Genomic DNA, 25,806 nt, shown 5'->3' on the forward strand with positions numbered 1-25,806 from the left:
CCAAACACGTTCTTAGCACCACTTTTTGTGTATTGACTGACTTCATATAAATCCGAAATCATTTTTCAAATCCTGCAACATTTCTCTCTATTCCCACTCAAAATAAAGATCATGAGTTTTGAAACTAGCAGACAGAAGAGTCTGCCAAATCTTTTTTTCTAAAAATCTAAATGATTTAAGCATCCCCTAGGGGTGTCTTTTCTCAATTGTCAGATCAGCATTCAATAACACATATCTCTAAAAGTTTGGAGAACTATAAATGTGCACAAGAGTGGTATCTGTCTTTTTGTAACTGGCTTATTACACGTAGGATAATGATCTCAGAGTTCATCTGTGTTGTACCATGTCAGAATTTCATTCCTTCTTGAGGCTGAATAATATTCTATTTTATGTGTATACCACATGTTATTTATCCATTCATCCTTCAATAGAAATTTTGGTTGTTTCCACCTTTTGGCTGTTGTGAAGAATGCTGTTATGAGCATAGCTATGCAAATATCACTTGAAGTTCCTGTTTTCAATGGTTTGAGGTATATAATGTTAACCTGACAAATAAAACAGACAGTTATTTTACCAGGAAAAGGTGTTGTTTGTTGGGGAATAACAGAGAATTGCAATTCTGGTCAAACAAACCGGGGCAAAATTATAGCCAAGGGGGGGGGGGGGACAAAGGGGAGGAATCCTCTTGTAGAGAGGGCAGTGGGAAGTTGGGAGGCTGTTATAAACAGAAAGTTCATGGAAGTAAACTGGGAGTTCCAAGTGTAGTGATTTTTCATTGGCTGGCCTGTGACTGTTTCTCCGTTGGCTGGGCTATTGCTGGGGCCAGGGAGGAGGAAAGCCTTTCTTCTTCCTGCTGGGGGAGTAAGGTGGTATCCGAGGGGGAAGTCAGTCTCTTTCCGCTGGAAGTGCAATTGACCACAGTGGTGGGACCCGGAAGCTTTCCCAGCCAAAGTTCCCAACCCCATTTTAGTGAGGTTTCCCTTTCGCCCATCCCCCCACAGCTCAAATGGAAACATCATGAGATTATAACTCTTAGGATAGTGTTTTATAGATGTACATTATAGAAATGATCTTACTTATTTCTACATAGGGAAAGCAGAGTGTGCTCCTGAAGGGGCTGAATTACCGATCACCTGACCCTCCTCAGAACTTTTCTCAGTGTCTGTCAAACACTCAATAGACACGCGGTGGGTGAATCCGCTTTACCAAATTGCCCTGCCGTGTAGTTGTGACAATCACACTGTTTTAATGTGTAAATATCTTCTAAGTGCTACAATCTGACCAGGGAGTAAGGGAGCCTCCCTTAAATTTGTAATGTGTGTTTAAACTTTTCTTATTATATTGACATTTCTTTGGGACATTCCCGATTTATGTGTTTTACACATATTTCTATTAAAGTTTTCATTTGGGGGGGGGGGGGGGAGCGCCTGGGTGCCCCCAACTGACCTCAGTCAGTTGAGCGTCTGACTTTGGCTCAGGTCATGATCTCGAAGTTCATGAGTTTGAGCCCCACATCGGACTCACTGCCATCAGTACCGGAAGCTATCAGCACGGAGCCCACTTTGGATCCTCTGTCCCCCTCTCTCTTTGTCCCTCCCCCACTTGTGCACACACTCTCTCTCAAAAATAAATAAAAAAATAAAGTTTTCACTTTTGTCTTACTCATTTCTAATAAATTTTGTCACTTAAAATTAATATTTCTCACTTTTTTTAATGTTTATTTATGGTGAAGGAGAGAGACAGCATGAATGGGGAAGAGCAGAGAGAGGGAGACACAGGATCCAAAGCAGGCTCCAGGCTCTGAGCTATCAGCACAGAGCCCAACACACAGTCTCGAACTGTGAGATCATAACCTGAGCTGAAGTTGGACGCTTTGCCAAGTGAGCCACGCAGGTGCCCCAATATTTCTCACTTTTATGTAATTTTTGAAATAATCTTTTAAATGGAGACAGTGTTAATGTGGTTTTACTTGTGGAACAAAGATGCCATATTCATTAACTCATTCAGTCTTTTATCAAAGGCTATTTTGTTCGGTTCCAGTTTTTTCCCATTATAAATAGCATTGTGATAAACGTCTTTGTAAGCCCTTCTCAAGATTTCAAATCATTTTTAATAGGTCCTATTTTTAAAATTCTTGATATGTTTTGCCAAATCACTATCCAGAGAGATTAAACTAATTTCCACTCCCCTTCCCACCACAGCCTGAAAAAGCCAACTTGGCTACACTCTTCCCAGCGCAAATATTAACACCGCAAACATTCCAGGCTAATTTCAGGGTGAAATTATACCTCTTTTAATAGCATGGAAAACTATGCAACTGGTGATGCGCTTCTGCAAGGCTCTTTGAAGGGCAAAAGAGTAGAAACAGAAGACAGTTTGGGTGTCATTGCCTGCAGTCAGAGAGCAGGAAGAAGGGGTTAGGGAATCAGCGAAAGAGGGAGAATAGGAGACAGGCCTCAGGTTCTGTCTCATTTGTGCCCATGGGATTTTATAATAGATAACAGAGTGACAACATGGAGAGGTCACTGTCATTGAAAGAAGAATGTATCACATTTCCCAAGAGGACAGGGCATACCATGCCCTGCAGGGGACTGCATGGGGAAGCTCCAGGTTTGGTCTGGAGGCAGAAGCAGGACTGAGGGAAAACCTGAACCAGATGCCTTTACTGGGGTTTCTGCAGGAAAGGCAAGGCAGGGCAAGGTAACTAGCCTAGGACTGGCCAGCCTGAATAATCCTCATGGGCTCTATGCTGGTATCTGGTCATGGCATGATTTAAGACCAGGGAAATCTTGACTTGCCATAAGAGTTGGGTAAGGAAGTGGCATAAGAAAGACATACCCCAGGGGCTCCTGGGTGTCTCAGTCAGTTGAACGTCCAACTGGGGCTTAGGTCGTGATCTCGTAGTTTGTGGGTTTGAGCCCCCTGCTATCAGTGCAGAGTCTGCTTCGGATCCTCTGTCTCCCTCTCTCTCTGCCCCTCCCCTGCACTCTCCCCCTCTTTCTCTCTCTCTCAAAAATAAATAAACATTAAAAAATAAATAAAAAGTAGTGTCCCTACTGCACCAGAGGGCACAGACTCCCCCAAGAGATCGACCTTCACAATCATGTCACCCAAACTCTTCCTTATGGATGAAAAAGCTGGGGATTTCCCCCAGCACAGGGCTCAGGGGTTAACGGTTCCCAGGCTCTCTGAACAGGATGCCACATCAACTCCTGTGACCACCTGTCCAGGTCCCAGAGTGACCCTTGGGTCCTGGGCAGCAGAGGCACAGCCCAATGAGATGTTACCCAACAGGGCCAGGGTAAACATCACCAGCAGTCACTGTTAACGGAGAGTGACTGACAAAGGTTTGGAAGGGGGAAAAAAAAAAAAAAAGCCGGTGAAGTCTGGGCTGCGGTGAGAACCTGGGGTCAGAAATCCAAATTCGAGATGTTGGCACGGCCATTGTCTCTCTGAAGACTAGGAGAGAGTCCTTCTTTACCTCTCCTAGCTTCTGCTGGTTGCCAGGCATCTTTCACGTTCCTTGGCTTGCAAACACATCACTCCAGTCTCTGCCTCTGTAATCAAGTGGCATTGTGTGTGTGTGCATGTGTGTGTGTGTCCAAATTTCTCTCTTCATGTAAAGACACTAGCTATTGGAATAGGGCCCATCCTACTCCAGCATGACCTCGTCTTGATGACACCTGCAAGGGCTCTGTTTCCATCACATGTATGGTGGCAGAGGGGAGACTTAAATTTATCTTGGGGAGGACACAATTCACCCAGTACAGTGATCGATCCCCAAATCTCTGCTTCTGTTACCCAAAGTGAGATCTATGGAGCATATGAATTGCCCGGTGGGCGAAGGGGGTTTGTTTCTAAGCAGATTCTGATTCATAGGTCTGGGATGTGGCCCCAGATTCTGTGTTTCTACTGTACAGGCTTACTGTACGCTCTTCCCACACATACACCTGGGCGCCAGCCAAACTTGGCCGTCCCGGGTGCCAGAACACCTGCCACCACGATCCCCCCGCACCAGCTCTGTTTGGATTGCTGCTGTCGCCTCCACTCCACTCCACACCCTACTTTCCCTGTGTTAAAGAACAAAATCCAGGGGCACCTGTCTGGCTCAGTTGGTAGGGCATCCAACTCTTGATCTCAGAAACTCTTGATCTTAGAAAACTACTAGCCCCCAATGCAGTCATTTATGTTAAGGACCCATGTAAGTAAACGAAGACTTAATACCTAACTGGACTATAGTTCACACCCCACCCCCACCCCCGTAAACTTTAATCTGCCAAACTGGAGGTCATTCTGATAGATCCCTTCCCTCTGCCTTAGGAGGGTGACAGGTGACAATGCATTATTTTCTAATAATTCCCCTCCCATCCCCTTTGCCTTTAAAAACCTTTCCTTTTCTGCAGCTCCATGGAGTTCCTTTCTACTTGGTAGATAGGATGCCGCCTGGTTCATGAGTCATTTAATAAAGCGATTTAGATCTTCAAATTTACTTGGTTGTGTTTTATTTGTCTTTAAAGATTTTATTTTTAAGGAATCTACACCCAACGTGGGGCTCGAACCTCTCTTTGAAACTGGTTGGCCGCAACGTAGACGGGAACAAGTTAGCGCCTGCCATTTTAGACAGGTGGCCGGAAAGAGAGCAAGGCCAAGCGGGGCCCGGCCAGCAGTGGGCGCCCGTGTTCGCTCGGGCCCCTCCCGGCTCCGCCCCATCCCGCGCTTTATGCCCCGCCTCGCCGCGCAGGTCTCCTGCCTCCACTTCCGCTTTGGAGGACCTGAGTGCTCGGCGTTTCCGGGGCCGCCGCGTGGAGCTCTTCGGCTTGGAAGCTGTCGCCATGGCGGTCTTTGCTGGCCCGGCTAAGCCGTTCCTGTCACTGAACCCGCAGGAGGAGGCCAAGTTTCAGAAGGAGGTGGCGCAGTCTCGCCGGCGCGCAACCCAGGTGAGCAGCCACCGCGGGCCGAACTGAGAGGGGAGGCGGCAAGCCGGGTCTGGGGGTCTCCGGGACAGCGCGGAAGCCCGTGCGGTTCCCTGCCCCCGCGCTCCTCGCCTTCCTCGCGCCAGCGTCTCTCGGGGTGGCCCGCCGGCCTTAACGAGCTTGGAGGCCAAGGCCTCCCCGAGACCGGAAGAGGTATGCCGATCGAGAGATGGAATTTGACCGTGTAGGCCTTAGGGGTCTCCTATGGAAATACGCGGGAGGTAATCGGGGTGATGCCAGGGGAGAGAGCCAGCTGTTGGGAATGGAATCAACCCCAGGTTAGAGCTGTCACGCCTCCGCCTTGCCCCCGAATTTGAGAGTTTTGTTTGCCCAGTTGGTGATTTTGGAGTTCTTAAAAGACAGTGTTTGCCGAGTTTCATTGGCTGACTAGGGCCCGTGACATCAAGTTGTATTTGCCTTGGTTTTTAAGCATAAAACACACATTTGACAAAAGTGAAAGTTCTTGCTTATAGAAAGCAAGGGCATGACTGAGGTGCTAGAAGGTTGTTCGGGATTGTGAAAGTCAGTGTCTTCAAATTGTTCAGTTCAGTGGGTGTGAGTAAACGGTGAACTGCAAGCAAAATTGAAGGGTATATTTGTGTGGAGTTTGGCCAGAAGATTTAAAATGATGTGTGCAAATATTGCTTATCCATCGATTCAGCATATACTTACTGAACGTTTACAGGGCGCTGGGTGCTGCAATACTGGAGGCTAAGACTACCTACCTACCACTAGACCGCTGCCCTCTTGGGGAAGTAGACGTTAAACACCAAAGTTTTTAATTACTACTCTGTCATTGGAAATGCAGGGCAAGTCTTTTGTCTTCGACTGAAAGCCAGCAGTCTTGAAGTTGTGTTGCAATGTGATTTTTTTTAATTAAAAGTTTTGTTTACCTGGTCTTTACGTCTTCAGCGAAAGGAGAAAGAGAAACTTACTCCTGGAGTAATCTATGTGGGCCACTTACCTCCAGCGCTTTACGAAACCCAGATCCGAGCATATTTCTCCCAGTTTGGTACTGTTACGAGATTCAGACTGTCCAGAAGTAAACGGGTAAGATTAGACCGTTTTATATCTTACAAGTAAGTTTTGACACTTTACAATGCACGTTTATATACTATTGTTTATCACAGTTCATATCAGAAAGGGGAGGGTAAGATTTAGAACCGGCAACAGGCAAAGGCACAATCAGTATTAACGTAAATGTTTGTTTTGCTATTTTTTTTTAAATTGCTCCAAATCCTCAATTTAAATTGATAATCCTGATAAATGAATCCTATTTATTCTATGGTTACTAGGCCACGGGTACATGAACTTCAGTTTGAGGAACAAGTATGAGTATCTTTTTTTTTTTTTTAATATTTAAAAAAAAATTTTTTTTTAATGTTTATTTTTGAGAGATAGGACATGAGCAGACAAGGGGCAGAGAGAGAGAGGGAGACACAGAATCCGAAGCAGGCTCCAGGCTCTGAGCCGTCAGCACAGAGCCTGATTCGGGGCTTGAACTCAGGACAAGCAAGATCATGAACTAGGCTGAAGTCAGACACTCCACTGACTGAGCCACCCAGGCACCCCAAAAATATTTGTTTGTTTATTTAATGTTTATTTATTTTTGAGAGGGACAGAGACAGAATGCGAGTGGGTTAGGGGCAGAGAGAGAGGGAGACACAGAATCCAAAGCAGACTCCAGTCTCTGAGCTGTCAGCACAGAGCCCGACACGGGGCTCAAACTCACGAGCTGTGAGATCATGACCTGAGCCGAAGTCAGGCACTCAACCGACTGAACCACCCAGGCACCCCAAGAATATTTATTTTTAATGTTTATTTTGAGAGAGAGAGAGACAGCACAAGTGGGGGAGGGGCAGAAAAAGGGGAAGAGAGGATCCGAGGTGGGCTCTTTGGTGACAGCAGTGAGCCCAATGTGGGACTCGAACTCACACACCTGATCATGACCTGAGTCAAAGTCAGACATGCAAACAACTGAGCCACCCAGGTGCCTCAAGTACGAATGTCTTGTATTAGCCTCTGGCACAGGCATCCCTATGATAGCAAAGGGCTGTATACTGAGTAGTTAAGTATAAGGACACTGAAGCCAGACCACCTAGGTTTGAACCCTGGTTGTACAGGTCACTCATTGTATGACCTTGGACCAGTTATGTGATTTCTCCATGCTTCAATTTTCTTGTCTGTAAAATGTGAATAAAATAAAATAGCATCCACCTCCTAGAAGAATATGATGAAAAATTAAACAAGGTAGTGAATGTAAAGTTTTAGAACAGTGACTGATACCGGCAGTAAATCCTTTATAAATGTTGCTGTTATATTTCCTAATAGAGGAGCGGCCACTGTATTTTCTTCCCTGCACACATCCGCTTTGGGTTATTAACCATAGACCTCTCACTGTTGGAATCTGTTTTTTCTTGATACACTTTTTCCACATTTTATCAAAGTTAACTTTTATATTCGATTTGGTGTGTGAGGGGAGAGAGATGCACCTGTCATCTGCTGATTGTCATAAAAGCATAGATCCGAAGTTTTTTGTTGTCAAAGCAACATCTCGACATTAAAGAGGATTTTAACCTTAAAATGCCCTAGTGTCTCCCATCCTAAGCAAAATAACATTTGTCTGTATTCCTCCCCTTGTTTTTCCATTTGCCTCTTTGTAAGGGTTGTGTATTATGTGGGTGAGGTATTTTAAACATCCTAAAGTCTGCTGGCATATTTGATGACTATTCAGTGATCCACCATTCACTTTCATCAGGTGTCAGCTATATCTCATACTTGTTTCAGATCTTTGTTCTTTAAGAAATAAATTATAGGTAGACTTGAGGCCCCCTTTTGTACCCTTCCCCAATCCTTTTCATTTTCTCCCCAAGTCCAGGGAATTACTATTCATGAATCCAGTTCTTCTCATTACTCTTTTTTTTTTTTTTTTTTTTTTTTTTTTGAGAGCAAGAGAGAATCCCAATCAGGCTCCATGCTCAGCACAGAGCCCTACGTGGGGCTCAGCCCCGCCACCATGAGATCTTGACCTGAGCCGAAACCAAGAGCCAGACGCATAACCTACTAAGCTAGCACCAGGAACCCCTTTATATGTTTCATGTTCATGTATGAATGAACATACATGTCATATTTGTTTCAAGTTTATATTTTATTCTTTAGCTCAATTTTTTCAGTTAATAATCAGAAGATTATTTTTCCCCTACCCGTTCTGAAATCCAATCAAGGTTCATGCATTGTGTTTGGTTCTAGCTCTTTAGCATATCTAGAGCAGTCTTCTTGCCCTTTTGGCTTAATTGTTTTTGCTTTTCTTGACATTGGCTTTTTTGAAGAAGAGTTCAGGTCAGTTTTCTTTTAGAAAGCTCGCTCCTTAAGGAGATGCACTAAAATGTACCATTTTCAGCATTGTTGCATAATAAAGCTGCCACCTTCCCCACTCACCCCAATTTTGACTGTTTGCACAGTACTTCCAACATTCTGATACTACTAGGTAAAAGCTTGGCGCTTTTTTTTTTTTTCTTTTAGTTTATTTTGAGAGCTCACAGGTAAGCAGGGGAGAGACAGGGAGAAAGGAAGGATGGGAGAAGGTGAAAGAATCTCAATCTCAAGCAGGCTCCATGCTGTCAGAGCAGAGCCCAACACAGGGCTCAATCCCACAAACCAGGAGATCATGACCTGAACCAAAATCAAGAGTCAGACACTTAATGACTGAACCACCTAGGCGCCCCTACAGATTTTATTTGTAAGTAATTTCTACACCCAATGTAGGGCTCAGACTCACAACCCTAAGATCAGAAGTCACATGCTCTACCAACTGAGCCCACCAGGTACCCCTGGCTTTTTTTGGTTTTTTATTTGTTTCTTTTTTTAGACACTTGACATGTATTTTCGAGTCACTTTTCAGAAGGTTTATGCCTGTTTACAATGTGGTACAGTAAGTTGGAATCAGTGTGTGTCTTCCACTCCACCATCTTCCCCCTCCCTGTTAAGAGTTGGGATTATAGGGGGCACCTGGATGGCTCAGTCAGTTAAGCATCCAGCGCACCTCCGCACATATCATGATCTCTCAGTTTTGGGATCAAGCCCCGCATAGGGTTCTGGACTGATGGTGTGGAGTCTGCTTGGGATTGTGTCTCTGCCCCTCCCCTGCTTACACCCACCTTCCCTCCTTCCCTGCCTCTTAATAAATAAACAAACAAACAAACTTTAAAAAAAAAAAAAAAAAGAGGTGGTATTATGAGGGATTTTCAGACATACAAAGTTTTACCACAATCTTGCTGCAGGTAACTGACAGCCGACGCACCCAGAGCTGCTGGTTAGCGGCACCGCTGTGTTACAAACGAGCCTCCTGCTCATTTCCTTAATTTCGTCACCAATTTTGATCCATAGCCAAAGATATGTTTAATGCAAAATTGTGAAATAGTTATCGTTACTGATAATTGGAGCCGTAAGGGAAGAAAGATTGGCTTTCACCTACACTCCTAGATTTTCTGGCCGGAACCCTGTAAATTCGTGTCCTGCTCTTAGGCAAATGGAGGACGGCAAACGGCTTTTTCGTCATCCACTACTTCCCGGTTGCCTTCAGCTCAAAATAATCCTTATGCCGGGGTAGCATATTTGGGGATGGCATCCTCTGCCACTCTAAAGAACATTCAAATGCCTGACTAACATCCCCTGGAGTGCTTACAGATTATTTCTTCATAGCAGCCCCGCGAGAGTGCTTATTCTTTCCCCATTTAATAGAATGAAACACTGAGGCTTAACATTACTTGCCTAACTGTCACAGCTAGGATCCAGACTTGGGCATTTGGACTCTAGAACCCGTGCTCTTGTTATTAAGACAAGTGAGAGGACACACTATGTTGTGTGGAGAGCAGGAACCCAGGATGTGCATTTCAGGAGATGTTGGCAGCATCCCTTTACCATCAGTCATGAAGACGACCGGTCGCTAGAAAACGTGAAAAGGAACACAATATTTATTTGTTTATTTATTTATTTGGTGCCATGCTGGGTGTGGAGTCCAACACGGGGCTTGAACTCACAACCTTGAGGTCAAGACCTGAGCTCAGATCAAGAGCTGGCTGCCAGCGGAGTCACCCAGGTGCCCCGAAAATGAACACAGTATTTTATTGATTAGCTTGGTGACACTGAGGAGTTAGTGTCTTCCCAGTTCTTATGTGTAGAATGAAAATTATATTACCTGCTTTCTCTGTGAACCACCACGCTATCTGCTGAGCGTTGTTTTGGGTTTTGTTTTGTTTTTTAAATATTAACTTATTTGGGGTGCCTGGGTGGCTCAGTCAGCTAAGCGACCGACTCATGATTTCAGCTCAGGTCACAGTCTCACACTTCTCCAGTTCGAGCCCCAGATCAGGCTCCGCACACTGACAGTGCAGAGTCAGCTTGGGATTCCCTGCCCCCCTCCCCCCACCTTCGAAATAAATCAATACACTTCAGGGAAAAAAAAAACAACCTAAGTATTTATTTATTTTGAGAGGGAGAGAGAATCCCAAGCAGGTTCTGCACCGTTAGTGCAGAGCCCAACACAGAACTTGAACCCACAAACCATGAGATCTTAACCTGAGCCAAAGTCAGGAGTCAGACGCTTAACCGACTGAGCCACCCAGACGCCTGTTTTGTTTTGTTTTGTTTTGTTTTGTTTTGTTTTGTCTTGTTTTGAGTAGGCTCCACTCCGAGCGTGCGGTCGTGGGGCTAGACCTTACAGCCCTGAGACCAAGAGTCCCATGTTCTACAGACTGAGCCAGCCAGGCACCCCTCTGCTGGGCATTGTTAATACATGAATAAAGTAACTACCGTTGAAACTGGTGATGAGTAAAGGACTGTGGGCCCTACCAGATTTCCTTTATGCAGTAAATTCCAGTTGTACTAGTAGTGTATTTATCACGTGATCAGAATCTCAGGTATACCTCAGGGGCGCGTGGGTGGCTCAGTCCAAGCGTCTGACTCTTGTTTCAACTCAGGTCATGATCTCACATTTCACGGATTCAAGTCCTGAGTTGGGCTTGGCACTAACAGTGTGGAGCCTGCTTGAGATTCTCTCTCTCCCTCTATCTGCCCCTCCCCTGTTTGCTCACTCGCTCTCAAAATAAGCAAACGAGATGAAAAATACAAAAAGAAATCCCAGGAACAACTCAAGATAGTTCAGACTATTTTGGATTTTTTCTTTTCCCGTAACAATCCCCACACCGTGCATTGAAGTTAGAATTAAAGGTGTCGTAATGTTATTTAGTAATGGGGCTTACGTACGTTATTTAAATTAATGGCATTTTAAGAGTTTCAGTACTGGTAAGAATTTGATTGTTCTACTTTTGTTGGTGGGTGTTCCATTGCAGACTGGAAATAGTAAAGGCTACGCGTTTGTGGAGTTTGCGTCTGAAGATGTTGCCAAGATAGTTGCTGAAACAATGAACAACTACCTTTTTGGTGAAAGACTCTTGAAGTGTAAGTGCTCTTCTCTCGCATTCTGTGGGGATGCATTGTGAGGACTTAAGTGCAGAGATAGGAGTGCATTTTCTAGACAGATTTCCAGTTGGGATTTTAAAATCTGCTAGAGGGAGAGCCGTGTGTGCCGAGATGGAAGTAGGACGAGTCACTAGGAGTGCATGGAAGGGCAGGTGCCCGATCACTCATGGGATGTGGAAGGCTCCCCCCGAGGAAGGGTCTTTAGGTGGAAACCTGAAGATTGAATGGGAGTGCGCCAGGGGACAGCACGTGCAAAGCGAGAGGTGACTGATGGTACTTACTTGCCTGTGAAGGAATGTGAGGGGAGCCAGGAGATGAGAGGAGGTCAGGTTACCGATGGCCAGGCATGTAAATCTGGGAGTTGAGAAGATATCCTGAGGGCAAGGGGAAGCCATTAATGGGTCCTAGATGGGATAAGGTTAAAGGCAAGAAGTCCCGGGGCGCCTGGGTGGCTCAGTCGGTCAAGCGGCCAACTTCAGCTCAGGTCACGATCTCACAGTCCGTGAGTTCGAGCCCTGCATCGGGCTCTGTGCTGACCGCTCAGAGCCTGGAGCCTGTTTCAGATTCTGTGTCTCCCTCTCTCTCTGACCGTCCTCTGTTCATGCTCTGTCTCTCTCTGTCTCAAAAATAAATAAACGTTAAAAAAAAAAAAAATTTAAAAGGCAAGAAGTCCCATCTGAGAGTCGTGTGAATGACGGTGGCCGCGGCTCGTCCACAAGAGAGGAGCAGAGGGGGGCGACACCAGCTCAGTGCGGCCCACAGAGAGTGGGGCTGCCAGCTCTGCATTCGCAGAGCACCCCTGTCCGGAGCCCGGTGCCTCTGGAGGCAGAGTCTAAGTTTTGGCTTCTCTGCACTGATGGTGGATTGTGTGACCATCCCAGGTGCCGGAGCCACACACGCGGCTGACGACCTGCCCAGGCAGCATCACCCTCCCTCGGTTCCCGTCGCTGGGAGAGAGAATCCCAGCAGCCTCGTCGAGGTCATGGATTCATTTCGCACATAAAAAGCATGGCTCTTGCCGGGAGGAGATGGGCCCAAGAGGCGACCGAAAACATGTCGGGACGGCATGTGTAGGATCAGTGCTGTGCTGGGTCTTACTTCGAAAGATCACACGAGAGGTTCTGAACTCTGATAGGAGTTCAAATGGAGGATTAGCCGCGTTGTCTCTCTTTTTTTTTTTTTTTGAGTGGAAGTAGTGTGTTTTGGAGGTGAGCCGAGGAAAATACTTGTAGGGAGTAGAGAAGTCCGGGGACAAGGAAGTCACTGAGGGTGAGCTGGCAAGCACCGTAGTGCGTAGGCGGCTGGGCTCCATCCTGCTGGGTAGCACGGGGAGACCGAGTTACCCCAACCCCCAGGCGAGGGAACTGGGGTACTTACCAACTCACCACGTGTCGGTTGAAAGTCGATGTCGAGGGTTGGGCCTGCCTTTGCGAACAGTCCCGGTGTGCCGCCACGGCCTGCAAAGGGCCCGTAAGCAGAGAGATGGAGATCAGGGGAAGCTGGCTTAGTCCTGGAGAGGTAGGTATGCAGAGATGAGCTGAACGGGATCTTTCTGCTACGGCAGGTCACAGTCTGAGATCCTGCGAGCTTTAAGGACCCCTGCCCCCAGGCTTGATGCCACCACGACATGCCCTTCTATGACTCCTCTTGTTCACTTACGTATTCCTGGCTCCTGGATTAGTTCTTGGCGTTTAACAATAATTGTTGGCTGTGTGCCTTTCCTTTAGCCGCCCTCCCCCCCCCCCCCCCGCCCCCGTATTCTTTCACTCTTGCTCTTGAAAACGGGAGACCCATTATCTTGACGAAAACATTGAATCCTCTCCGTCCCGTTGGTTTGGAAACACTTTTCTTTCTTTCTCTTACATCTAGGTCATTTTATACCACCTGAAAAGGTACACGAAGAACTTTTTAGAGAGTGGCATATTCCATTTAAAAAGCCATCCTTTCCAGCAGTGAAACGGTATAATCAGAATCGGACACTTCTTCAAAAGCTACAGATGGAGGAGCGATTTAAAAAGAAAGAAAAGTTACTCAGGAAGAGATTAGCCAAAAAAGGAATTGATTATGATTTTCCTCCACTGGTAAATATTCTTTCACAAAATGTTTTTCATAGTTTTTCACGGGGTGAGCTTTGTTCCTCAATAATTACAGCCTGTTTATGGTTTTATACATAAAGTGTCTAGCCCAGTGTTGAGGCTTTGTCTAAGTTTTTGAAACCTTGCACTGTAGGTTTCTTCTAAAAGTTTGTTAGCGTAGATCCCGTTATTTCCATTATACAGAAGAGGAAACTCTTGAAAGGGGTTAGGTCATTTGCAAAATTTTTATGATCTGTTTTTAAGTTACTGAAGTTAAACCACTGTTTAACCAAAAACTATAATGCTTATAGAAAACTATTGAAGATGTCATTCAGAATGAAATGTTTGGTTTATTATATGCTCTCCTTAAACATCAAGGCTGTGAATCAACGATCTTTCTTATTGCCATTCTGATTTTGGAATTAGAAATATTTCTTCTTAACATATAGATTGGAATTAACCAATAAGCGTCAGTTCTGCGAATTAAATGAGCCAGGGGTTGAAATATACGAGACAACTTAATGAAAATGAGTTAGCACGGATTTTCAAATTCCTGGCTGTTCACTTCTTGCTCGAATCCTAAACACACACTTTCCCAGTAGGTGTTAAAATAGCGTGTCACCGTCCCAGGGCCCTGGCGCTCGTGGGAACCGTGTGAGAGCCGGGACAGTGAAGCTGCAAAACAGGCCTGCAAAAAATGACTCTCCCATAGCCTGTTTGCTGGTTTTTGCAAGAGCAGCCCTGTTTCGTTGCCCAATCCTGAACTTGGCTAAGACGGGGCCCGCCTTTTCGCATTCTTCCAGTTCACGTTTCTTTTTTTTTTTTTTTTTTTAATATATATATTTGTGTGTGTATATATATATATTTTTTGTTTGTTTTGGTTTTTTTGAGAGAGAGAATCCCAAGCAGGCTCCACACTGTCAACGCGGAGCCCAGTTGACATCACAACCCAAGCCAGTATCAAGAGTCGGACTTTAACCAACTGTAGCTTTTGTTGTTACCATTCCTCTGGTTCACATCTGACTCGGGTTTCTGTATGGCCAACTTCAGGTTTGGCCCTACTTCAACCTCCACAGCTGTGCCCATTCCTTAGTGAGGGTCTCTCTCCCAGTTTTGCCTTAAGATCATGAGTTTTGGTTTTTAAATTGAAATGCTTTGTCATTTGGAGAGGATTTACTGATTATGCGTGTAAGGATCTAATAAGTTAAGCATGTAAATGGCGTACATATGTGACATTGCCAGTTCATTTCTTTATTTAAGGTTTTATGTAAAAAGAAAAAAAGAAGTGCTTCAGACACTGGTCTTCAGAAATCTACAAATAGCCAGGTAAAATTTTTTTTATCATGTTATATGCCAGGTATAAGGGAAAGATAAATGGGGAAATACATATTCAAGACTACTGTTGCTGATAAATATGCAGATTGGTGAAGTCTCTTAAAATTTGTTGAAGGTCTTATCAAAGAAGAAGAAGAAAAAAGCTCCGTGTACTCCTGGCACCCCTGAGCAGACTGTGGATAGCCAGGTAAAATTGTGTTCACTGTTCTGGAAATGGGGTATTATAGAAATGATTTGAAAGAGGAAAAGCAGGGGCACCTGGCTGGCTCAGTTGGTGGAGCGTGTGACTCTTAATCTCAGGGTCGTGAGTTGTAGCCCCATGATGGGTGTAGAGATTACTTTAAAAAGGTAAAAGAGGAAAAGCAGTCCATGCTGCTGTCACTTTATTAAAATTTCAGATTTAACCTTGTGATTGTTTTAGTAAATCCTGGTGATTTGGCAGATGCAGTGAGCTTAGCAAAAGTTACTGTGAGCGTATGGCACTGTTTACCTTTTCGGCAAAGTGACCGAGTCAGTAGGGAGAAATGAGGCTACCATCTTTACAAATGTGAGACTAGTTTTCTCCCTAATACCCTATAATGGAGCACGTTCTATTCCAGTTAATTGTGAGCTTGACACTAACTTTGGTAAGGGCCTAGGCTGTGTTATGTGCACTTGTATCACCAAAAGGTATAAACAGGCCTAAAATAACACAGGGGAACTTGTAAAAATATAGGGCAAGGAGTATGGGGGGGGGGGGGGGGGGGTAAAGTCATTCCTAATATCTTCCTTTATTTCTCTATTACAATGTTTTACTCATTGAATCCAGGGCCCCACACCAGTTTGCACACCAACATTTTTGGAGAAGCGAAAATCGGAAGTGGCTAAAATGAACGTTGACGATAAAGATAACGAAATAGTTTTCAAACAGCCTGTACCTGGTGTAAAAGAAGAAACACAGCAGACTCAAACACCTACACGCTCAAGGAAAAAAAGACGAAGAAAAGGCAATCAGTGATTCTAAATGTATTATATTTCTTCTGAAAAATGTGATTTTATTGTGAGGGCTAATTCTTTGTATTTAACTACGTGCAGTGAAATGCAGCCATTGACAGGGTTCTTGGAGGACAAACTGTCAGTAAGGAAAACGGTCAGTAACCGGCTTACCTGCCCTTGCTGGCATTGCAGCGTGCAGTAGCTGGGCTCACGCTGCCTCTTTGTCCTGGTCTCTAGTTTTCTTTGCACATTTCATAGCTGTCTTTAGTTTCTCTTCCTGGATAGAAAAGTCCCCACTTACTGCAGCTTTTATTGTTACCATCAGATAAAGAATACAGACTCTTGCTTGACCATCTACATGGTTCTCTGTTAGACTGTGCACAGCTAACCCATAAGAGCACTTGAACATCATGTGATGGAAACTGGAAGTTAAATTACTTGGAGAGTGAGAAAGCCCTTCAAGTATATGTACGTGAGTGCTTTTACCAAGTTAAGTCTTTGGGGGGCTAGCAAGGTTTAATGACTGTCATTTTGTGTTCGTATCATCAATGTGGAATTGTATCTCAAGAATCAGTGACCAGCAAATAAACTTTTTCTACAATTCATTTATATGCAAGTGGGATTTGGGTGTCTTTCCTTTTTAAGTGCTTATTTAAATTCCAGTGTAGTTACCGTAGAGTGCTATATTGGTTTCAGGTGTGCAGTATAGTGACCCCCCCCCCCCCCCCCCCCCCCCCCACACACACACTTCATACAACACCCGGTGCTCATCACAAGTGTCCTCCTTAATCCCCATCACCAGTTTCACCCATCCCCCACCCACCTCCCCTCTGGGGACCATCAGTTCTCCATAGTTAAGAGTCTGTTTCAGGGCTCCTGGGGGGCTCAGTCGGTGAAGCATCCAACTTCAGCTCAGGTCACAATGTCAGCGTGTGAGTTCGAGCCCTGCATCGGGCTCTGTGCCGACAGCCAGGAGCCTGCTTCAGATTCTGTCTCACTCAAATGTAAATATTTTTCTTTAAAAAACAGTATTTCTTGGTTTGCCTTTTTTTTTTTTCATTTTTTCTCTTTGTTTCTTAAATTCCACGTCTGAGTGAAATCATGGTATTTGTCTTTCTCTGGCTGACGTTTTGCTTAGCGTAATACTCCAGCTCCATCCATGTCGTTGCAAATGGCAAGATTTTTTTTTTTACGGTTGACTAGTATTCCATCATAAGGACCTGGGTGTTGTGAAGTAAACAAGTAGGTTTTCACCTTCTCAACTATTTTAAAGTTTCTGATACTCTTGAAATTTGCTTTTGTTTAGCTAATCCAGATTTACTAAAAATGCCCGTTGCCAGCAAACATTTTTTCATCTGGTATTTGTTAAGTCTTTAATAATGAGACACTGAGCTAGGTGTTCTGACATAAAATGGAAATAAGGATTTGTTTCAAGTGTATGCAAAGAGCAGATTTTTACGTCTAGAATGGTAGCTGGCCTAGAATACACTCAAGTATTTTTGCTTTTTTATTTTTTTAAATTTACATCCAAATCAGCATGTAGTACAACAATGATTTCAGGAGTAGATTCCTTAATGCCCCTTACCCATTTAGCCCATCCCCCCTCCTGCAGCCCCTCCCATAACCCTCAGTTTGTTCTCCATATTTATGAGTCTCTTCTGTTTTGTCCCCCTCCCTGTTTTTATATTGTTTTGTTTCCCTTCCCTTGTGTTCATGTTTTGTCTCTTAAAGTCCTCATATGAGTGAAGTCATATGATTTCTGTCTTTCTCTGACTAATTTCACTTAGCGTAATTTCACTTCTCTAGTTACATCCATGTCGTTGCAAATGGCAAGATTTCATTCTTTTTGATTGCCGAGTAATATTCCATTTTATATATATATATATATATATATATATATATACACCACATCTTTATCCATTCATCCATCAATGGACATTTGGGCTCTTTCCATACTTTGGCGCTATAAACATGGGGGTGCATGTGTCCCTTCAAAACAGCACACCTGTATCCCTTGGGTAAATACCTAGTAGTGCAATTGCTGGGTTGTAGGGCAGTTTTAGTTTTTTGAGGAACCTCCATACTGTTTTCCAGAGTGGCTGCACCAGCTTGCATTCCCATCAATACGTATTTGATGCGTAACATCTTGCTCCCCTTTTTGAACCACTTCTCAGCCTTGTGGATCTGGATGTCCGTCTGGTTCCCCTCCTGGGAAAGCTCCGGGAAGCACGTCATTGCACCTTCACCTCCCAGCGGGCATATGCACTGTGAAGCTCACACGTGTACATTGCAAGAGGAGTTGAATACTTCCTTCTTCCCAGCCTGCCACCCATCCACCCCGTTCAGGCTGGCACCATTCATCATCATTTAATGTGCAAATTATTTTTTTAAATGTGCCCTGGAGCTAGGGGATTCCATCTCTAGCGTGTCGTGGCCATGGGTATTTTTTGTAAGAAATAGAAATTCTGTGCTTCTAAAGAATATCTTCCTGTGGACTAGATTAGGGTCTTCAAGAAAATCCATCAAGCTGGTGTTTTGATTTTCAAGTTTTGTAGTGAGAAAAACACGAGAATTGAATGGAAATTCTCAGGCAGTAAAACATAAAATTTTGCAGTGATACGGAGCAAACGAGGGTACGATTCAAAACTACAATCAGTATGACCAGGACTGTAAAAATGTAGTTTTTTGAAGTGAGAAGATAAGCATTTAAATAATGTGGAAGCAAAAGTATGTGTTGTTATTATAAAGTGAGCAAAAAGCTAAAGGAAGAAGAATCAATCCACATACTAGGTTCAACGAGAGACATGACAGACTGCATGTTTGCCGTAAAATGGGGTGGCCAGTGAGCAAACCAGTGTAAAGTGAGGCTTTCTGTATTTTGCCGGTAGTATCTGCAATATTGTGTGACCACATCCAAGGCAACTGATCATTATGTTCCAGAAACCGGAACCCTGGCTGATTGGTGGCATGAGATGGAAATTCAGATCAGCTGTGCTGGTAGGAATTCCAAAGTCAACTGTCCACTGCAAAGGCTGTCTCTTGTTCAAGGACTGACCCAGGTTAGGGAACCCAGGACAGCTGTCCTCCCATACAGTGGCTGTGATGCAGATGGCTGCTATCCTTTAACCCAGAAGTGGGTGTGTATGCACACACACACACACACACACACACACACAATTATTTTACACTTGAGGCAGAAATAGTCCCGTGGCCCAAAGTGAACTATGTCATGGGGCATCCTGTGTGGTGGCCAAGTCAGATGCTGCCTGTTGTGATTTTACATTTTTAAAGGTTTAAAAAGTCAAAGTTACAGCAGATGAAAATTCTATGAAGTGCAAAGCTGAGTGTTCCTAAGTAAAGGTTGGAACACAACCATATATATACAACCATATATATATATATATATATATATATATATATATGTTTATTTATTTTGAGAGAGCGCATGAACACACAAGAAGGAGGGGCACAGAGAAGGGGAGACAGAATGCCAATCCTAGGCTCTGCACCATCAGAAACCCAGTGCGGGGCTTGAACTCACGAACTGTGAGATCCTGAGCTGAGCTAAGAGTCAGATGCTTAACCGACTGAGCTACCCAGGCGCCCCAGCTCAATGTACTTTGCCCCATGTTATTGGGATGCCATGAATTTTATGTATTTTTGTTACCAGTTAGTACCCATCAGGTCAAAACAAGAAAAGCAGACCTCGAATGTCACACGTAGGCTCACTGTGCAGAGTAGATTATTTTCTTATCAAATTAGATGGCACAGAATTGTGCCTGTTGGGCGGTGATGCTCCGGCTGTGCTTTTTTTCTCTTCACCATCTTTCCTTCTCGCGGCCGCTGCAGCCACGAAGTTCAAGCTGTCAGTTTCTCTGGGTACAAAATCTACCCTGGACATGGGAGGCCCTATGCCGGGACTGAGGGGAAGGTTTTCTAATTTCTTAATGAAAATGCAAGTCAGCATTCCTTTCCAAGAGGAATCCTCAGCAGAGAAACTGGACTTTACAGAAGAAACACAAAAAGGGACAGAAGAAATTCAAAAGAAAAGAACCCGCCTGTACGGTCCAATTCCAGAGGGCCGTCACTGGTGCATCTCATGCTGGTAAAATGGCCAAGAGGGGTCAGAAACCTGATGTCAGGAAGGCTCAACGAGAATAAGCCATCAGGGCTACCAAGGAAGCAAAAACGGCTAAGCAAGCACCTGTAGACAGCAACGGCGGCTGCTGAGGCTCCCACGAAGGCAGCACTTAAGCAAAAGACGGTAAAGCCTGGGAGGGTTTCTTCACCCTGAGTTGGCAGAAAACGCTAAGTTGGTGGATCAGATTTTATTTTATTATTGTTTATTTTTTTTTAAGTTTATTTATTTTGAGAGACAGAGCACAAGCAGGGGAGGGGCAGAGAGAGAGGGGAGAGAGAATCCCAAGCAGGCTCAGTGCTGTCAGCACAGAGCCCGATGCAGAGCTTGATGAAGAGCTCGATCCCACGAACCGTGAGATCATGACCTGACGCTTAACTGACTGAGCCACCCGGGCACCCTGACAGATCAGATTTTTAAATAAACATCTGACTATTAAAGAATCCAGGGGCACCTGGCTGGCTCAGTCAGTTGAGGGTCTGACTTCGGCTCAGGTCATGATCTCACGCTTCGTGAGTTCAAGCCCTACATTGGACTCTCTGTTCCTCCCCCACTTGTGCATGCACACTCTCTCTAAAAAAAAAAAAAAAAAAAAAAAAAAAAAAATATATATATATATATATATATATATATATATATATATATATATTTTAGGGTTTACAGAGTTTTTTTAGAGTTTATATGTATATATATATATATATATATATAGAGAGAGAGAGAGAGAGAGAGAGAGAAAGAATGTGTTGACATTGCCACACTAAGCATTTATTACAATATCCCCGGCTCACAGGAAAGCAACAGCCAGGAGAGTTAGAATACTTTGAATGGAGTATCTCAGGATATGATTTCTTGTCTAAAAAAATAAGGAGGCAGTAACTAAAGTTCCCAAGTGGCCTATTTGTTAGCCACGCAAGAAAAGCCATTTACCAATGATGAAGAAATTAAACTGTGTTTGTAGATGCTAAATAAATGTGTCCAGATAAAATATGCTTTTTAGGGGCGCCTGGGTGGCTCAGTCGGTTGAGCGTCCGACTTCAGCTCAGGTCATGATCTCACAGCCTGTGAGTTCGAACCCCATGTCGGGCTCTGTGCTGACAGCTCAGAGCCTGGAGCCTGCTTCGGATTCTGTGTCTCCCTCTCTCTCTGCCCCTCCCCTGCTCATGCTCTGTCTCTCTCTGTCTCAAAAATAAATCAAAACATTAAAAAAAATTTTTTTTAATTAAAAAAATATGCTTTTTAAAACTATTAGCCTTTTCTGGTGCCTGGCTGGCTCAGTCAGTACAGCATGCAACTCTTGATCTTGGGGTTGTGAGTTTGAGCCCCGCGTTGGGTGTAGAGTTTATTTAAAACAAATACAATAAAAAATAAATAAGACTATTGGCCATTCAGTGAGAACAGCTGCATGAAGAGTTAGGGAAGCAACATCAGTAAATTTAAATAATTTTTTTAATGTTTGTATTTATTTTTGAGACAATGAGAGAGCATGAGTGGAAGAGAGGCAGAGAGAGAGGGAGACACAGAATCCGAAGCAGGCTCCAGGCTCTGGGCTGTCAGCACAGAGCCCGACACGGGGCTTGAACTTGTCAACCGAGAGGTCATGACCTGAGCCAAAGTCCGACATTCAACCGACAGCCACCCAGGCAGGCGTCCCACAACATCAGTAAATTTAAAAGCAAGGCAAATGATTTCAAATGTTTTTCCCGGGCTCTTGATGACTTAATCGATGTTGCCAATATTGCTCAGTTGATGATTCAAAAAGTCAATGCCAAGTTTGAAGTGCTAGAGTGACCAATTCATCCCAGTTTGCCCAGAACATTTCTAGGCTTAACACTGGAGGTCCCGTGTTGCAGAATCCTCCCTAGTTCCGGGTGAATTGGGATGATTTCTCACCCTAGAAATGACTGAAAAATTAGCCTCTTATGAGTAGTTTGTGTGCAGCAAGTATATGCAAAAATATTTTCAAAGTTGAGAAAAAATCAAATCAGTACAACCCGAAGTGGAATCTTCCAAGATGTGCACAACCAACGGCGGTAAAAATATGTGTGGAACAGAAAAAGGTTTTGTTGACAAACTTACAGTTTGTGAAACTGTAAGGTATTTAAAGCCTATTCACTGTATTATTCATCAGCACGTACTTATCAGGAAATACACGAACCCATCATGTGTTATTGAACCAATAGCATCCCTGACGTATTTCATTTATTCTCATGGACTCAGCAGCCATCGTCGGGTCTGGGAATTTTTGACGGAAGCTAAACATCCTGACTTGCCCTGCCACACAGAAGCTGGACGGATCAGCGGTGATAAAGTTTTCTTGAGACTTTCTGAGTTCAGGGCCAAGGTTGCAAATTTCTGAATGAAAAGAACCTCCCTTAGCCATGACTGAACACTGAATACCTTTGGAAATTAGCTTTTGCTGCAGACTTGATGAATTTTATTTTTAATTTTTTAAATGTTTATTTACTTTTGAGAGAGAGGGAGAGCATAAGTCGGGGAGAGGGGCACAGAGAGAGAGAGAGAGAGAGGGAGACACAGAATCGTAAGCAGGCCCCAGGCTCCGAGCTATCAGCACAGAGCCCGACGCAGGGCTCAAGCCCCAAAACCGCGAGATCATGACCTGAGCAGAAGTCAGACACTGAACCGACTGAGCCACCCAGGCACCCCCAGACTTAATGAATTAAACTTATAGTCACAAGTCAAAGCACCACCTGTACTTGAAACCTACATGGCACTTGCGTCATTTTGATGATTCACATGAATGCAAGAAATGGCACACTGCTATCTTTATGTGCTTGCTGTGTTGCCAAAAGTTCAAATGAGAAATGCTATCTCCATTCCCACACAAATTTGCAGCAGATATATTTTCAAACCTCAAACTACAGGGCCAGCAGTGTCTTTCAGACCTTGATACAAGTGCAATGGAGATGTCCATATTTCAAAATTCATTTCCTTGTGGGATCGCAAAGCTTCCACCCGTCAACCACAGGTGGTTAACTGAAATGTGATGAATGACATTCGAAAAGGCAAACATCAAAACGAGAAGCTAACAGAGTTCTTTCTACAAATGACTTCTGGGGCGCCTGGGTGGCTCAGTCGGTTAAGCGGCCGACTTCGGCTCAGGTCATGATCTCACGGTCCACGAGTTCGAGCCCCGCATCGGGCTCTGTGCCAACAGCTCAGAGCCTGGAGCCCGTTTCAGATTCTGTGTCTCCCTCTCTCTCTGCCCCTCCCCTGTTCATGCTCTCTCTCTGTCTCAAAAATAAATAAACAGTAAAAAAAAAATAAAAAAAATAAAAAAAAAAACAAATGCCTTCTAAGTGAGGGATATACTCAGAATCATGTTTGAGGATTGACATCAGCAGTTGACAGTACCTGTGTGCAAAGACATTTCAAAAAATGAAATACAGGGGCGCCTGGCCGGCTCAGTCGGTGGAGCACGTGACTCTTAATCTCAGGGTCATGAGGTCGAGCCCATGTTGGGTATAGAGAGTATTAATAAGGTTTAAAAAAATGAAATAGACAAAATCTCATCCCATATCGTTAACAAATGAATATTCGCACATGACTTTGATGGTAGGAAACACTAATTTCACACTTTCTGCAAAAAATTCATTCAGAATGGATGATAGACCTAAATGTAAAACATAAAACTAAACCATTTTTAGAAGAAGGCATAGGACAGGGCGCCTGGGGGGTCTCAGTCAATTAAGCATCCAACTCTTGGTTTCGGCTCAGGTCACGATCTCATGGTTTGGTGAGTTTGAACATGGAGCCTGCTTGGGATTCTCTCTCTCTCTCTTCCCTCTCTGACTCTCCCCTACTGTTCCCTCTCTCTCTCTCTCTCTCTCTCTCAAAATAAATAAACTTAAAAAAAAGAAGAAGAAGAAAACAGGACAAAATCTTTATGATCTGGTTTAGGCAGAGTTCTTAGGCATGACATCAGAACCATGATCCATAAAAGAATTGATACATTGGACTTGATCAAAATTTGGAATTTAGTTAAGACACTGTTGAGAGAATGGAAAGACAGGTACAGAGGTACAGTCTGGCTGAAAACGTTGTTAAAGAACTTCGAATCCAGAATAGACCTGTCGAAACAATGAGCCCAAACTGTCCTAGGCAAACCCAGCTTCTGCCAAATGGAAAGTAATTTAGGCTATTTTCAACACGATGCGAGGTATGTGATAATACCTAACTTTTACTCAATATTTCCATGTGTCAGATATCATTGTAAGCATTTTAAATATATTAACCTTATTGAATCAGAAAAACCCTATGAAGTACATATTTCTTTTTTTTTTTTTTTAGAGAGAGAGTGAGCTGGGAAGAGGGGCAGACGAAGAGATAGAGAGTGAATCTCTTCTTTTTAATGTTTATTTTTGAGAAAGAGAGAGCAAGGAAGGGGCAGAGAGGGAGGGGGAGAGGGTGTGAAGTGATCTCTGTGCTGACAGAGAGAGCTCGATGCAGGGCTCAAACTCACAAACCATCTAGGCACCCGTAATTATTTCTTTATTTTTTTAAGTTCATTTATTTATTTTGAGACAGAGAGAGAAAGAGACAGAGACACACAGAGAGAGGGAGCACAAGCAGGAGAGGGGCAGAGAGAAGGAGAGACAGATCTCAAGCAGGCTCCACACCATCAATGTGGGGCTCAATCCGATGTGGGGCTCGAACTCACAAGCTGCGAGATCGTGACCTGAGTCGAGATCGAGTCGGATGCTTAACCGATTGCACCACCCAGGCACCCCGAGATATTTCTTTTCCATCTAAAGATGAGGAAACGGAAGCCCAGAGAGGTTACCTAACTTGCCCAAAGATTGCATATGGTGAGCGAATAATGCGGACTCAGGCCCTGACGGTTCCCCTCCCACAGGATGAATACGAATGCGAGATCGTTGGTGGCGGTGGAAAAAGGGAAATGTGCAAAAACCTTGCACCGACAAGGACTGCTGACTTTTTGAAATGGAGGCAGAAATGGGGCCCTGGGGCAGGCACGAGAGGAGGAGGCAAATCAGCGCTCCATTCTTGTGTCCCCAGCTTTACACTGAAAACGACTGACACTAGGTGGCAGTAGATCCCAGGCACTTAAAATCTACAGTCCACTCCTTTCACGGAAAGCGACGGGCAAAACGCAAGATTGTTGAAGGCATTTCTACACTGATGTTGGCATTTTTTTTAAAGACCTCCCTGAGAGGCACCCTTTCACACACACACATCCACCACCACCACCATCAATTTCCAGAAAGCTGGAGGACACAAACTGCCACTATGAAAGGACTCTTCAGCAACTGGGTGTTAATAATGTCCTTTGGATAATTGGTTATTATTACATGAAAGTGCATGCAGTTATGAATAAGTATAGCTTAGGGTAATTTGTGGGCAAATTTTTTTTATATATAATTTTTTCATTTATATATTTTTTAATGTTTATTTATTTATTTATTTTTAATTTTTTAAAAATGTTTATTTATTTTTGAGACAGAGAGAGACAGAGCATGAACGGAGGAGGGTCAGAGAGAGGGAGATACAGAATCTGAAGCAGGCTCCAGGCTCTGAGCTGTCAGCGCAGAGCCCAAGGCGGGGCTCGAACTCGCGGACCGCGAGATCACGACCTGCGCTGAAGTCAGCCGCTTAACCGACTGAGCCACCCAGACGCCCCTATTTATTTTTGAGAGAGAGAGCAGGGCAGGAGCAGAGAGAGAGGGAGGCAGAATCCCAAGCAGGCTCCACGCTGTCAGCACAGAGCCTGAGGCAGGGCTTGAACTCACAAACTCATGTGAGATCACGACCTGAGCCTAAATTGAGTCAGAGGCTTAACTGACTGAGCCTC

General features: G+C 44.2%; 1 protein-coding gene and 1 pseudogene across 2 annotated transcripts; both read left to right on the forward strand.

Annotated features, from left to right (window-relative positions):
• The first annotated feature begins 4,747 nt into the window (after nt 1-4,747).
• NIFK (nucleolar protein interacting with the FHA domain of MKI67) lies at nt 4,748-16,454 on the forward strand. 2 transcript variants are annotated; one of them, XM_042954157.1, is made up of 7 exons: nt 4,748-4,937; nt 5,886-6,023; nt 11,324-11,432; nt 13,323-13,534; nt 14,789-14,854; nt 14,979-15,050; nt 15,672-16,454. In XM_042954157.1, exons 1-7 carry the CDS (start codon nt 4,833-4,835, stop codon nt 15,858-15,860), a joined length of 891 nt encoding a protein of 296 aa, XP_042810091.1. In that variant the 5' UTR covers nt 4,748-4,832; the 3' UTR covers nt 15,861-16,454. The 2 variants fall into 2 exon arrangements, with proteins under 2 accessions (XP_042810091.1, XP_042810092.1); XM_042954158.1 differs by lacking the exon at nt 4,748-4,937 and adding an exon at nt 4,980-5,251.
• Nucleotides 16,455-18,642: 2,188 nt separating this feature from the next.
• On the forward strand, nt 18,643-20,150 carry LOC122225984 (annotated as a pseudogene).
• Nucleotides 20,151-25,806: the final 5,656 nt, after the last annotated feature.

This window comes from Panthera leo, chromosome C1, assembly GCF_018350215.1.
Source record: "Panthera leo isolate Ple1 chromosome C1, P.leo_Ple1_pat1.1, whole genome shotgun sequence".
In the NCBI taxonomy this organism is placed as follows: Eukaryota; Metazoa; Chordata; class Mammalia; order Carnivora; family Felidae; genus Panthera; species Panthera leo.